This window comes from Notolabrus celidotus, chromosome 2, assembly GCF_009762535.1.
Source record: "Notolabrus celidotus isolate fNotCel1 chromosome 2, fNotCel1.pri, whole genome shotgun sequence".
NCBI classification, from domain to species: domain Eukaryota; kingdom Metazoa; phylum Chordata; class Actinopteri; order Labriformes; family Labridae; genus Notolabrus; species Notolabrus celidotus.
The window spans coordinates 14,657,429-14,673,639 of record NC_048273.1 but is presented as its reverse complement, the minus strand read 5'-3'; the positions used below and the strand labels follow the sequence as shown (position 1 = coordinate 14,673,639).

General features: G+C 43.7%; 1 protein-coding gene across 2 annotated transcripts in view; it reads left to right on the top strand.

Moving 5' to 3' along the window:
- The window catches only part of ssbp4 (single stranded DNA binding protein 4), a 102,360-nt gene that overhangs the window by 17,009 nt on the left and 69,140 nt on the right, over positions 1-16,211 (top strand). For both annotated transcript variants that reach the window (XM_034676485.1, XM_034676492.1), the window contains exon 4: positions 9,275-9,359. In XM_034676485.1, the coding sequence (XP_034532376.1) occupies positions 9,275-9,359 (85 nt within the window). The remainder of the gene's footprint in view (positions 1-9,274; positions 9,360-16,211) is intronic.

The following is a 16,211-nucleotide window of genomic DNA, read 5'->3' as shown; positions in this document are numbered from 1 at the left end:
ACTAAGCTATAAAACTAAACTCTCACTTTTTGGAGCACTTGCGTGCATATGTCTCTGTCACCTCTTGTACCACTTTTGCCCTGTTAACTGTATTTACGTATGCATAGAAATTGTGAGGATTTTCTGATTTTTGGGGGGAGAGCCGCATGTGTTGAAATGTTCAAACAGAACTTCATCCAGAATTTTCCCTGCCAGCCTCCTAAAATTCAGCAAGAAGACTAGCAGAGCTAATGTGGGAATGTAGCAGGAAATATTTCACTGTGAAGGTTTGGGTGTGGCATAGGTGATGACGTTTGTATCATGCGAAACCAGAAGAGCAAAACATAAAAGGAGGAATAAAACCACATTGATCCTTCATTAATTTTGTCTTTTTCATGACTTTATTGAGAGAGATAGGGAGGGGATAGAGTAGGAAACTGGAAAGAGAGTGTGGGACATGTGGCAAAGAGCCGCAGGCTGGAATCAAACCTGAGCCGCTTGCTTTGAGGACTGTAGCCTCTGTACATGGGGTACAAGATTTAACTGCTAAGCCAAACCGCCACCCCTGCAGTGTGATTTTGATGTCATTTGCCACCCCTGCCCACCACCCCTCTTGTCGAACAGGGAATACTTCACGCTGTGAGGGACATGTGTGAACAAGCAACTTTGGAAAATTTCAGGGGCAAAGCTCCTGACATTTTCAGAAGAGCATTTTTGAAAGAGACTGATGTCTGTCCTTGCCTCCCTTTGCCTCTCTCACCCTGAACCTCTGTCCTATCGTCAAGACTGTGAGTCTTTATTGACCTGATACTCGACTTAAGAGACAAGATTGTTCCTCTTTCCTTTATATTTCTTCAACAAAATCTGTTAGATTTCTCAATGATAAACAGAGGACAGGGTTTTCTGTCGATCTTGAATAACAGGGTCAGTGGGCTTCATGCCTGACACGTAGACTTTTTTTCTCCATGTCTGAATTAGAAGGACTGGGAAACCCATAGGATTCTCCCTTTTTCCAGTTGTCAAGCCAGGAGTTAAAAGATCCAACTAAAAGAGAGGAGCAGAGAAGCAGTAGGGAGGAAGCAGGGCAGCTGGAAAGGATGCAGACAAAGAATCAAGCAGGCGAACAGGCAGGAAGGTTGAATCCTCCACAAGGCAGCACGAGAGCCAAAAGCGAGCCAGGATAAGAGGTTTGACAGGGATCGCTTTGTTTGTCATTCATGCTATCCTGCTCATCCCCAAAGCCCCCCGGCTGGCCCTGTGTAATAAACCCGGACATGCGGCTTCATTCATTCATCCTCTCTCTGGCCCCAGTGTGTGTTGTAATTGTGCAGCCTGTTGACACGGTTCATAATGGTCCTTAAAGAGCCTGGCTTCTCTCAACCTGACAGCTCTCAATTGGACAGCTACCAGTAATACTGACAGAGTGACATACACAAACATACAGCACGGGTTAAGTTTGCCCTCGCCTGAGCCTGAGCCAATAAGAGGGCTCAGAGAGACTGGCGAGAGTAACGAGAACGCTCGCAGTGTGTTCTTACTGTATTGATACATTTCAGCTCTGTGTGGGCCATAGCGCAGTATGTGTGTGTGGGTGTGTGTGTGTGTGTGTTTTGTAGTCTAGGCTGGTGATTAGCTGAGCTGGGCAGGGCTCTGGTGTAGTATGACCTAGCTGAGGGGCGTCTGTCTGGGCCACGCAGCACGTGGACATGGAGACTCACTGGGGGCGGGGTCCAGAGGGAAGGAGGGGGGGGTTGAGTCCTGTGTCCACCAAGCAGACCCCCCTCCAAAACAAAAGCTCCAGATGGTAGGAAAGCCACCAACCTCCCTCATCCCTCACCCTTCGCTCCCCCTCCCTCAACCTTTGTCTGGAGGCCTGTCCCTTTGTTTGCGGAAGAGAGACCCCCGAACGGATTAACTCTTTGCATTCCAGCCTCTTTTGTGTTAAACAGCCAAATCTAAGACCCCGACCCCACAGCCAGAGCAGCCCCACCCCTGCTGTCCTCCTCCTCAGCACCTTGCTGGGGTTTTCTTTCCTCCTGTCTCTGCGGCTGCTTCCTGTAGGACGGCGTTGGTGGTGATGGTGGTGGTGATGGGATGGGGTGTGGGGGGACTTCAGAATAAACCAGGGTTGTAAGAGAGGGGGGAGGGAGGGATGTTGGGGGAGGAAGAAGGGAGGGGGGTCACTCATCCACATCTGTTGTTATGGGTGGAAGGATAAAGAAAAGGCTCAGCGAGGGCTGCAGGTGTTGATTGTGTCATTAGCTCCCTTTCTATTGGCTGCAGCTAGTTGTCTCCTCCTTATCCCAAAATCGATGGCTTTAACCAGTTTTCACTGGATAGCCTCCGAATCCTCAATACAGACCCTCCTCCCCCCATCCTCCAACCCCCAACACACACACACCCATCCACACAAAACATAAACACACATTTAGAACTTAGCACTGTAACAGTGTTTTTCTGTTGACTAGCTTTCAGCTGAAATTCTTGTTTTTGAGGGTCGAGGGATTCAGAGAGTTCAGCAGACTTCTGCTCATAAACTGCTCTTCATGTCATCTAGATATTGCCTAGGAGTTCGAGGCAGAAGATGAACCATCACTGTTGGTAACACCTAAATATAACCCAGTCATAACACCAATATTGTTATGTCAGTTTGTTTTTAGTGTCACATTGTAAAAAAGCTGCTACAGAAGACTAAAAAGGCAGAATCCTAGATATCTGTAAGGTTGGATTATAACCCTAGCAAAGGGGAAAAGCATCTTGTTGAAAGCAAAACAATTGTGAGGTTTTCTTGTTGCTGATTCACAGTCATTTTAAGTTCAGAGTCCCTTTTACACACGCACAGTAGTGATGGGAAGTTTGGCTTGTTTAAGAGAGCCGGCTCTTTTGACTTAGCAGCCAAAGAAGAGCCGGCTCTTTCGACCCCCGAACGACTCTTAATTTCGGATCATTTGTAGCCATATATTTTACCTTAACTTTGCAAAAACTAATGGTTTGTGTGTTGAAAACCCTTTCACGTACAGTGTTTTTATGAGAAGCCTTATCATTGCCTAATTTTGTGCATTTAGTATTTTAATCAAACTGTTTTATTGCACAAATTAACAAAAAACTGCAAACATATACACAGAACAGGACCAGAACCAAACTTAAGCAAACATTATTAATGTCCTCAGTGCAGGTTGGAATTGAAAAAAATCAGATGCCTCAGCTTGGATGGGCTGCAGCGAAAGGAAAAAACTAGGAGCCGGCTCTCTTTCGATGCGAGCCGGGTCTTCTGATTCACTATAAAGCATCGGCTCTCAGAGCTGCAGCTTTTGATCATGACACATCACTAACGCACAGCACTCATGACAATTTCCAGACTGGAGTGGTGAACATTAACGAACAAATCTGTTCACCTCAATTTTATGTTGACTTTTCCCGCCAACCCCCAAGAAAAAGCCCAGGCCAGCCATCGTAAACCTAAGCATAATGCAGTACAGGTAAAATTCTTTAACACTTAGTGGGCGGGTGATGATGTCCTTCATGATGAGCAGAGTGTTTCCACTTTATTCTCTGTTCACTGTCTCATTCTCAGTTGCCAGTTGTTTTTTCTACTGGGCATTTTGTGTACGTGCTTATGTTGTAGTAATATTAACACAGAAACAGTCAGTGTTGTATGTTAAGGTGATAAAATGAACACGTTAATTGAGCATGCTCATATTTTGGTGAACGCTGAACTGAACAGCTCAATCTGCAATTTGTGAATGGGATCGTAAGCATAGTTCACTCTGGAGACAGTGAGCGATTTCACATTTCGCTCACATTCTGGGAGGATTCAAGAGATATTGAGAGTTGCAGAGAGTTACTGAGTGCTGTGTTTAACTACAGCCGAAGTAGGGATTCATTGCACCTGGCAGTCATTCGGCATGGCTCATGCTGCTCGCAATAAGGGGGAGTTAACGGTGCTGATGAAGCCAGCGCTTGTGAACTCTTGAAAGAGTTTTGTGAATGAATCTGGGCGGATTCCAGTGGGCTAAAAACTCATATGGTTTTACTTTGGTGTAGCTTTTTGAGAATGGAGAGTAATTAACTTTTTGTGTTTGTTTGTTCAGTGTTTCTTTACCCTTAGGTCTTTTATTTTAGAGGATGTTAAAATCATCTCACTCGATCAGTGTCCGTGTGTGAAATAGGCTCAGGAATCTGTGCTCACGTATAGAAACTATCTAATGTAAAAAGATTATCTAAGATTTTTTTGAGTATTCTAAAAATTTAAACTTTACTAACCAATTGTTTTAAAGGTATTGCACAACAACTTGAAAAGTTTGGGAGAATCAAATTGTTGCGCTGATATCAGTCAGTCGTGAGACCGTAGGAGTTGGTGCAAGCAAGTACTTCTGCTGGAATAAACTGTTCACTGGCAGACCAAGAGTGCAAATTTTCAAGAGAACAGTTTTTTTTTATTTTGGCTGTCCAGAAGGTCTATCAAGTCTCCTCCATGTACCTAAATCCTGTGAAAATCCAACAACACACATGGTACTGCGCTTTATGGCTGCTTCCTCCTAAGCCGTCAGTCTTGTTGCGATGACAGTTGCTGTAATTATTAGCCACAGTCCAAAGGGAGTGTTGCTGATTTACATGGCACTGTGATGTGTTTGTTTCCTCCTGCTTGATGAATGCTTTGCTACTACCAGGAGACTAGCTGCTACTTGAGTTGAGGTAATAAAGACAACTGGAAAGGTTGTGTTTCCCCGCCCCCGCTCTTTGATTGTAGCGTTTTGTCCCATTAAGAGGAGCGGGTCTGATAAGGGGAGGAGACTGCCTGGTCGTCTCTCTTCTGGAACTTTATATTTTTGACTTTTTGGCTTACCCGTCTTATCCTTATCTCCATATGTCTGTATCTCTGTCTTGATTCTGGGTTTATTTCTTTTCCCTGACTCACTAACTGTCTAGCTGAAGACACACTCACAGGATTATCATGTAGACCTGCCACCAGCAGCTCGTGTATCTGTCTTTCTGTGTCTTTGTTTACTCTCCTTATTATAATGGGAAAGCACATTGTAACCACCGTCTTTGTCCGAGCACAGTTAATTGCAAATAATTATCGTGATGGCATTTAATTTTAGTAATTGTCTTCTTCTGGACGGTCGGACGCTAATCCCTTCCTCCTCTGTTCTGTATACAAAGTGTGTGTTTTTCTGTGTGTGTGTGTGTGTGTGTGTATGTGTGTGTGTGTGTGTGTGTGTGTGTGTGTGTGTGTGTGTGTATGTGCTGACAATACCAGCCCCTTATTTTTAGAGCCTCGTTTCTTGTTTGAATGAATAAAAAAAAAAGGCTTTGCATGACCCTAAGCTGCAATTTAAATCTGCCCCATGACTCTTCAAAGTAAGAGTTTTTCTTCTATACAGAGTTGTGTGGCTCTGTTCCTCATAATACCATAAGGAGCTTCCCATGATGAGCTGATTAGATTGAAATGATTAGATAATTGGATAGAAAATTTACTATTACAAGGGGGTGCAGAGAACAAGATTTCTCGCAGATTGCTGCAGCTAATTAACTGCAAATGTTGACTTCCAAGATTATTTCTAGAGATTAGTGTTTCTGCAAAGGAAGAGACAACAACTATGACATGGCTTTTCTTCTTAAATGTGGGTGGGATTGTCAAATCGGCGCTAACAATGGTCCTATCTTGACTTTGCCTGGATTCAGCCCCAGTGATACATGAGGTGTAACAGAGGGGATGATTTTGTTCCCCTGATTTAACCCTAGCCTCTGTTTTCACATGATCTGCCTATCAGGTCTAGCGCGGGCTAGTGTCCATAGGGGTGGCCTCCTTGAAATCTGATTGGCCACCTCTGGCCACCCCCAAAGTAAATATACATTATTTTAATGTCTATAAAGAATAAAGCATGGAATATGTTGCCACTCGCCTATGTCATTTTTTAAAGTAAAAAAAATATAAAGCAGAAATGTAACATCTGTATAATACTTTGGTGTTTATTAATTTAGATGTGATTTTTAGAGACAGAATGAATAAATAAATACTAATAATTCAGTGTGTGTGTGTGTGTGTATGTATGCACACATATTTTGGGCCACCCTTGCATATGTCAGTGCCCCAGTTGGGCCACCCCATTCAAAAAGTCTGGACATGCCCCTTAATGTTCAAGCACTGCTAGTGACCAATATTAGACCGATCATCTCCTTCAATGTGTCCTTCTTTCTGACTTAAGGCAGATTTTTTTTCTACCTATAATTTTCTAAATTAATATCAGAATAATGAAAGTCTTGGTTTCTACATTGAGTCTCATCCTGCATCAGATTATGCACAGACGCCCAGAATGAGATTTCCCTGACAGATGCAGGTCAGCTGTTCAAATCACAATATATTTCAGGCCTCAGGCTGCTAGATGTTAGATCACCTTTCCTCTGCCCCCGTGCCTCTACCTGGTTGTTTCCTTTCGGTAACAAACTGTAACGTGCATCCCGTTTCATTTCCCTGAGAGCTGATTGGATTTGCGATGGTCGCCCTTTTTCACCGTGGCTCACGTCTGACAGAGCAGCAATCTCTTTAACACCAAACAGTAGATATGATAATGTACACTGGCTTTATTGTCGAGTGACAGAAGGGCAGCACAACACACAACATATGGGTTCAATGCTGCCTTTGAACAGTCTGTCTCTGTTCCTTCAGTGCCTCCTTGTCTAGAGGGGCCCGGTGCTCTCAGAAAGCCTCAGGGCATGGGCTGTCTTTTGTAACTTTGAAAATACTAAAATAACATAATTCTATGTAGTCCCTATGCTTGGAAAAGTTGAATGACATTTTTTTTTATGTTTTATCTTAAGGTAAAATAGTTTCATATGTTTCATGATGTCAGTATTCAAGAAATTCCAACACAAAACACCTTATCCAATATAAATTGACCATCATGTGACAGGTTGTTAGTGAGCGTTTCTGTGACAGTTGTGGTCGATCAGCTAATATTTTCTGCTCCATTTAGCTGTCTGTCAAATCAAGTTTCAATGCTGCTTCTTACATCAGCATAAAGAATGCAGGTTTCAGTTTATTTGCACCTTTAAGTGACAGCAAGAATTTCCTCTCATAATTTCAGCAGTTTTATTCTCCATCCATGAAATCAATATCTTGGAGAAGGAGAAGTCCTTAATGGTGACCGGCTTAGCAGGTACTTAATTTCAGCACAGTAATTAAGGGGTCCATTTGGAGAGGGACCTGGTGGCCCCTGCTGCCCTGGAGGAGTAGGATTGGTCTAATTAACTAATATGAGCACGGCTGATTGGGTAGTAAGTAACATAATCACAGCTGATTGGTCAATAATGTGCAGGTCACCAGGGCAGGCTGAGAGGAACATTTGGCGACCCGTCCTTCCAGGGGAAAACTCTGTGGAGGAGCTTCAGGCTTCAGGAGGAACTGTAGGAGTGTGTGGTGAACAGAGACAGAACTGCAGAGTATCTGACTGTACAGGGATCTTGCTTTTTAAAGAGCTTTTTATTTTGATGTTGCAGCTTTACCTCAACAGTTATTTAGTGCTGGATGAAATGTGTCCATGGGGTTCAGTAAAGAAAGCTAAAATGGCTTAATGATCAATTAAAAAGGCAACCACCATCAATGAATCGCAGGGATTTTTTTCAAGCAGAAGTACTACACATTGAGATATTTCAAATATGAATATAAACATTTACATTTCCAATGTAATTCAACCAAATATTGTTGGGTTACTGAAATTTTGTTAACCAACAGTAAGGCCATCGAATGGCCCTTTTCCACTACACAGTTCCAGCCCTACTTGACTCGACTCGACTCTACTCGGTTTGGGTACCTTTTCCACCAGCCCGAGTACCGACTCACGGTGGGCGGGGTCGTCATAACACAGCTGCACGAACTTCTGCACTGAACTGCATTCACATCATTTTGAACGTGACACAAACACAACAATCACAAACATGGAGGATATGGAGGCAATGGTGTACTGTGGCTTTTTGTTGCAGGCCGAGCGAGAGAGGAGAAACCACAGAGAAACTTTGTGTCCAGGCATTGTACAGTAATGATGTTGTGTTTTAAAAATGGCGGGTTTGATTCCTGTGTTTGGCGTCGCGCTCATGACTCTTCGGTGACGACATTCTCTGACCAATCAGTGGCTGGCAGTCCGTCGACGTCACCTTTTAGCATCGGCTCAGCTCGCTTGGAACCAGAGCAGAGCAGGTGCGAAAAACTGGTATCTGACACGAGGTACTGCACCCGTGGAAACGCAACACAAACCAAATAGAGTCGAGTCAAGTCGAGTAGAGTAGGGCTAAGACGGGCCGGTGGAAAAGGGCCATTAATAACTCCCTCACAGCTCTGGAAGCTGTCATTTTTGAGTGATGACACAAAACAGAGATGACATTTTTTACTAAGTAGTTTATTTGAAAATGTAGACTGTATAAAGCACAGACATTGTCTCAGTGATGTCACCCATTGGTTTATATAAAGGGGTTATGATGCCCAACGATGGCTGTCTACATATTGTAATCCTGAAACAGGCTAAAGGAGTTGAGGTAGGCTATATTGATCTTGCTTGCTGATGTCAACAGCTGATGCAACGCCCCTAATTAGTTTAACCCCAATAGATTTTAAACTTCGGCATTGGCCTCATTTTTCAACCAGATTGTATTAAACATGGTCTTTGATGACATCCACTGGTTTCTAGAACCAAGCTGTAAACATATCTTTTTGTTGTTTGATTTGGGGCTGAATGGGATTTTCTGGTCTTTTGGAGCCGGCCTCAAGTGGACTCTTGAGGAACTGCAGTTTTTTGTACTTCCACATTGGCTTCATATTTCAATACAAAAGGTTTCTGCTTGTCTGAGAAAGTACAGGGCATCAATAATGGATGTTATTGTGAGATTGAGCTGTTTTGTGTTATATCTTGTCTCACTTACATACCATATTGTACCATACATATTACATGTGAAAAAAACAAATGCAATTAAGGTGATGTTTACATGTTTTTTTTTATAAGATTTTGCTTGATTCATACAATAACTATGTCTAGTAGATTGTCTTTTATGTTGTAAAAAAGCACACTCCTGCATTGATGTGTAATCAAGCACATTCCCTTTAATGAAATCTGACTCTTCCTTTTAGATGTTTGTGTAGATTTGTTGTGCCTCCATTAATATATGCTTACCCCAGTCATGTGTGGGCAAACTGGTCACCAGCCAATAATTTCAACCTTGTCCACATAATAAACAAACAAACCAGGATCATGTTGTGTCTGAAGTGTGTCTGACTGCTGCTGCTCTCTTGTCTCATGTGCAGTGTATTCTGGGATCTGTACTGTGCAGCCCCGGACCGGAGGGAGACATGTGAACATTCCAGCGAGGCCAAGGCTTTCCATGACTATGTGAGTGAACTTCACCAGCCCACCAGTTGTGTGCATAAATATACACACGTCCATTGCTTTGGACACTGACACACAAACAAAAACACACACACACGCTCTCACACAGGATTTTGAGCACACGTGCCGAGTGTGTATCAGAGAGTAGAGGCTGCTCTGTGTGTGATAATGCTGCTGGTTCTTGTTTTGACATGTCTGGTCTGCTCAGCATGGGACAGACTTAGAGCCAGACGTTGCGGGTTTAAAAATGGAACAGTTATGAACACTGCTTGTATATTTTATGGAAATGCCCTTAGACTTCTATCTTTTAATGTTTCAAAGTCTTATAGTCTTCCTGCTTCCCTTCACAAGACTTACCTTGATTAGATATCACTTTTCTTCCATTTGTATGCCACTGTAGCTCATCTGCTGGCCACACTTCCTCATACGCTGACCTCTGACCCTCCAGGTCTTAACGGAACTGTCGCTCTGAGGTGAAAGGTCACAGCGTAGCCTGGCTATTTATTGGTCCACTCAAGGCTCCACAAAGAGGGTCAAAGCACATAAAGCAGCTGGCTGACCACACGAGCACATTAATGCACACATTAACCAACAATACATACACACATGGAGGACATGTTTAGAGCTGGATGGGCTTTGCTAGTTTTGGCTGCAGGGGCTGAACCAGGTGATGAAAGGTCAGGGTCCATGCCTTCCCCCTGACCCTTCTCATCTTGTATAGAGTTGGAACAGTCGATCGATAACCTATTGAACACATGCACACATTTTTTGAAGAGGTTGTTGTGTGAATTGAAGGTCTTTGTTGGAACAGTTCTGTTTGTTGCAGATTTGGTTATGGCTTCATAATATATTGATTAAGTGATGCAAATTGGCTGTGTGCATGTGAAGTAGTCTCATCACAGGACATGAGGCACCTGAAACAAATCATGCTGCCACTTTTTGGTGCCCAATGCAAAATAAAAAACTCCCCAGTGTCCTGTCTTCCATGATGGATCTCCAAATGAAGTGTCTGATATCACTGTGGCGCACCTCTTTACAAGATCACAGAGTAAAATGACCCCTCGCATGAGTGTAAACATGCATAATGATGCTGCTGCCATCACAGATCATGTCGGCTGGGTGGTGGAGGCAGATGTTGGATTACATGAGGTGGCTGTATTCCCAGTATCCACACAGCACCCCATCCCTGCATGGCCCGACTCATGGCCATGTATGCTGGTTGTTATCAGAGTGGAAATGCCACTTGTGTTCACTTGACGTGGCGGGGTACTAATGTTGTTATGTTACGTGATTCTCAATACCTTGCATACTTTTGAACAATGTTAGAAATAAGTGATGACAGAAGTAACACAACAGTGATACCTGTCTACTAGTAAAGATCTTAAGGTATATATTTTACTCTCTACAGATATTACATTATTATCTTTTTAAAATATCGTGCAGCACTAGTTTGAGTTGTAAAAGCAGATTGTTTTCAGATTTCCATTAACGTCTCACTTTGTCTTTTTTATTTGCACCATGTTTCCGGGAACATATTTCACTTAGGATTACACATATGTTGTCTGGATGTAGGAATTCTACGAGTAGATTATGGTTCCACCTGTGCAGGAGTGAAACCTGAAATGGATTAGTGGTGCTATTCTTACCATCCACTCTTCATTCAGGCTGTTTTAGCCGTTAGCCAGTCATCCATTCAGCAGATCTCTCTTATGAGGTTTGACAGCAAAAGTGTGAGCACTTGTCAGCCAAACAGATTACATTTGTTGTGCATGTACTGTGCGTGTGTGCGTGTGTGTGGGTACGGGTTGATTTGTGTGTCTATGCTTCTGTCTGTGGGTATGTGTGTGTGTGTGAGTGCATGTGTTGGACCACCATAAGATTAATTACATGGTTAATTAAACCTAGTAGTTAATTAAATCTGACAACTGTGTCTAATTAATCTAAATGCAATATAATTTCCTACACCTTTCTCCAGAGGTAGGCCAGCTGGATACCTGCATGTCAGCTCTTTAACGGCTGCCGTTTGACAGGCCTGGACAATATACGGCTGAACTTCACATTCTGCAGCTGGAAAAAGACACATTTGAAAAGTCTGGGTGTTTCAGTCTCTGACTGTATGAATTAGCCAGCTGAGAACCAAGATCACTAACACTGTGGTATTCTCGGCCGTAGAGGGAATAAACAAAATAAAGGAATTGATCTGTTGGAGTTAATGTTACTCTTTAAGGTCCTGGGAGCTTAACACGCTAATATAACTTTGTTGTAGTTCAAGGATCCAGACTGTTTTGTGACCTTTGACCTGGCTCTGTGTTAGGAGGTCAGAGTGTGGAAGCTGTGCGAGTAAGAGGGGAATAAGAATTGTTTTTGAGGTATCTTTGTTCTGCTTTAAGACCTTTAAGGAGTTGTCAGGACACATATGTAACCCTCTGCATTGAACCTTAATGATGTTTCCTTTTCATGACATTTTTGAAACTAGGACTCCATGCTTTTATTGTCCCAAATTTTAATCAGATGGAAATATAAGATCTCTTGAGTCTCATTTTTACAACTTTCACAAAGAGTCAGGGCCATTTATTAACTCCCAAATTTAAGGTCTTATCTAGTAATAGTGTTTAGCAGCACAGCATGAGCTGGTAATGATTGACCCAGGGACATGCTGCTTTTAAGTCATGCTGTTTCTTACTGCTGCTATATTTTTATAAATACTTTATTTATTCATCCTCATTGATTGTATAATTTTTGATTGCAAATGCTTCAGTTTTGACAAGCTGGCAGCAAGAAGTAAGGGATGAAAGAAAATGGTGTTTGCATGCACAGAGGGTGTGGCAGAGGCTCCCGCAACTCTAAAATGCAAGAGTAGATGTGTGCACGCTATTTGCCCGGTGACCATCACCATTTGTGTGTGTGTGTGTGTGTGTGTGTGTGTGTGTGTGTGTGTGTGTGTGTGTGTGTGTGTGTGTTCGTTCGTGTGACAGGAGAGAAAGTGAGAGTGTCAGGGTTGCTGCGTGTGAATCCCCCGGGTTATGAAGGGTCTGTCTGTCTCTGATTAACTCTGGTTCCGCAGTCCCTGCAGACCGACGGCCTGATCAAGTCTCTATCACGGCCCCCTTGCTGATAACGGCTCCCTCAACCCCCCGTCTCCTGGTCCCCATGGATCACAGAGTGAAAAACAACTCATCTCCCAGGAGTGGAACACGCGCCTCTATGTGAAAGTGAAAGAGGAATGAGTGCAAGATAAATAGTTTTGTTTTTATTTATGTTTCATTCTTTCATAGTTTATGGTCTTGTCTGATAGCTGTGCTGTCAGTTTGTTGTGGTTAACAAAGAGAAAATATCAGCGCTTGGCTATAAAATTGATATTTAGAAATACACTTTGCTTATTTGTTTCCTGGAACTAATCCGGTTGCTAGGCGACATTGAGCCGGAGCACAGTCTTAGTTACAGATTTGGTTTGGCTTGGCTCAGTTTGGCTCAATTTGGCCCCACTTTGAAGGCACCTCTTACTCAGCTTCCTTGTCCTACTGGCCCTCATTGTGAGCGCTGATGTAGACTTTGTGGACTCTCCAGTTTGGGGAAGATAATGGAATATAATGTGCTAATCCTCAGATCTGGGGACTGGTTGACAGCTAATCCAGGGGAATGCTGGGATTGGAGCCCTGGCTGCACTCCCAGAACTGGAGGCCTCTCGCTGGTTGGCTTCACCCCTGGATGGTGAATCTGCAATCGTAGCACTCCAACTCTCACGCATAAACACTCATACATGCAGGCACGCTTGTGTGTATCACACACCCACACTGGTATGCAAATGATGGCGCACACACTCAAAGAGAGGGGGATGACAGTGTATCATACCCAGCTGGAACAGCCTGAAGTCTTGTACCTCTGTAAAGTAATTTAAGTGGTCTCTCTTGTCGTCTTAATTGTCGCAGTTTTGTTTCTGTCCTTCCTCTTCACATTGCCTTTTAATCATGTTTATTTCCTAAAAGAGATCCGCACGTCTTATAGTCCTTTTTTTCTACTGGAATTTGGATGTTCCACAAAAGAGCACTTTGTTGAGGAAATGTGTTTGATTATAAGAACATGGCACGTCTTTAGTAACTCAATATGAATGATTAAAGGACGGGAGCTTTGTGATGAAGAAAGCCTACATATTGACGAGCGAGCACACACACACGCACACACACACGCACACACACGCGCACACGCGCGTGCACACACACACACACACACACACACACACACACACACACACACACACACACACACACACACACACACATAAAAGTGGGCAGAAGAATGAGTCTGTTTTTCTCCCTCACAGACACACACACATTCACACAAACACACACACACACACATACAAACAGTCTTTGAGGAAGTGATACACACGGCCCTGTTGTTGCAGACATTTTGCTTCGCCCCAGCCAGGGGTCGTAACCCCGAACATCTGCGATTCATGCCAATCCGGGTTCATCGCCCGCGGAGTGTCACAGATTTAGTGGCACAAGTGCGTCACTCACATCGCAGCGCTTCACTGACTCCGCTCGGCTCTCGGCTTATTGATGAGAACTGTCAGGATGATGGTGGAGATGGAGGAGGCGAATATGGGCATCAAAACATTTTCTGTTAAACGTCAGAGCTTGTACAAAAATAGATCATATCAGGAAGTATAAAGAAATATGAAAAAGCTACCATATAAAAATCATCCATGAATAGGATCTGGGAATAAAAAAGTGAGATGAAATTAAAAAAAAAGAACTTGCTTGTTTATGTTGAATATGATGCAAAAATGCCAAATTTTCACAGCTTCCAGCTTGTGTTAGGTTTAGTCTTTTTTCTTAGATAAAGACCAATTCCATCTGGATTTTGGAATGTTTGTGGACAAGTTTAAACTCTTTTTTCTGTCATTTATGGACATCATTAAAGGATAAAACTACTGCTCTTTGTAAATGCAGTCATTATTGATCCATCTTCAAATGATGATTAATGCCATTTTAACGGGTCAAATTGCAACATGTCAACCATGATTAGTCACAGAGGGGATACCTGGTTCTGTCCCTGGAGTTGCAGAGTTGGTTGTTGCCCGGGGATCCTGTGAGAGGGTTAAACATTTGTTCCTCTGGACAACAGTAACAGGTGGCACAAGAGGAGGAGCCACACTCTGTAAACAACCGCTGATCGCCTGGCCTTTGTCTGGATGTGTGTGATTTCATGTGTGTGTTTTCTATCTCCGCAACTCCCTGTTCCTGTGTCAGGTGCTCCCTGGCATCATTTTAAAGCCCCCCCCACACACACACACACACAAACACACACAGACAACCCTTCCTTCTCTGTCTTTGTCCTGCCCTTTCTTTATACCAATCCTGCACCGTTCCTCCTGCCTCTCAGGTCGTTTTCAGCACCAACACACCCCCCGCCATCATCATCATCATCATCATACTCCACCTCCCCCTTGCTCTTTCTTTCCTTTCCTCTGTTCCGTGCTCCCTTTCTTATTCCTCCCCCTCTCTCTCCTTTGCCTCCCCTCCCTCCGCCTCTCTCAGAGGAGATTGATTGGGTAATCTGGCGAGGTGCCAGTAGTGCCCGCTTTCTTGCTCGGGGGAAGGAGAGAAGAGCGGGGGCGACATGACGACATGCAGGAATAATAATAACATCTAACATAGGCAGAGTAGGTAAGGATAGAGGGATGAGGAGAAGGGAAAGGGAGAGAGCGTTGTCTTCTTCATACAGATTCTCCTGGTCATTTACTGTTTAAATATAGCTTACACATGCCACAGCATTGTGTCTCCATTTCTGTCCATCTATCTGTCTATCTCTCTATCTCTCTGTCTCCCCTCCTCCGTTAGCGCCTGTGTCGTCTTTTAATATCAAACAGTGCATGGAGTGCAGGCTGCAGGCAGACGGGCGCTGAGCGAGAGGACGCCGTCTTTGTGCGCCGTTGTTTACCTTTGTTACCGTCTAAATGAAAAAGGCCAGTTGGCTCCTCTGTCTGTGTATACCTTTCCTCCGATCTGAGGGAAGCAACAAAGCCTGAAAGTGCTGCCCTCAAGCTGTGCGTGTGTTCGGCTGGAGGTCTGCAAGTGACAGAAGCAGGAAGATCAAATATTGTTTATGATTCCCTTCCTCGCAGGTTCATTCTGGGCAAGCCTTAAAACGTGCCGGGGTTTAGCATTTGATCTCGACTCTGCGAGCAAAGAGGGGCTCCCGGATCTGTGTTTGACAGAGACAGACATGAAGACAGACATATGGAGACGACAAAGCAGGGACAGAGACAGGAAAGAGGAGGGAGCAAGAAAGAGGGGAGAGGAGGAGGAGAAGGAGGGAGGGAGGGAGATGTGTCAGCCTGCGGGAAGAAAGAGGTGTCTGAAGTCACTGGGGACTCTTTTTGAAGTCTGCATTTTTCACAGTTTTATCTGAGTTTTGGTGCGGGGAGCACATTGCATCTCGCAAGCGCGTGCACCGTAAATTTCATGAATCCACCTGAGCAAAGTTATTGAAGAAACAAATACCAATACTTGCACGCAGATTCACATTTAATTTCCCTAACCCAGTTACCCATGAATGCCCTCTTAGTTGCAGCATCATCATCCATAAAATGTAATGCTTTAAATGAATACTACATTCTGGGTAATAGTGGAAACTCCTCAGGGGGCATTTGTTTATCTCTCAGTGAAACTCAGCTGAATGCTGCCAATTCCTGCTTCAGTGAAGTCATTTTCAGGAAACAAATTATGGTTCAATAATTAGAAAAAGCAACACTTGTTTGCCTCGACTGGAGCTGGTTTACTGTGGAAAATTGAAGTGAGCAATTTGTCAGGGGGTTGGAAGTTTGAGGGCGACCTTCCATGCCGGAGG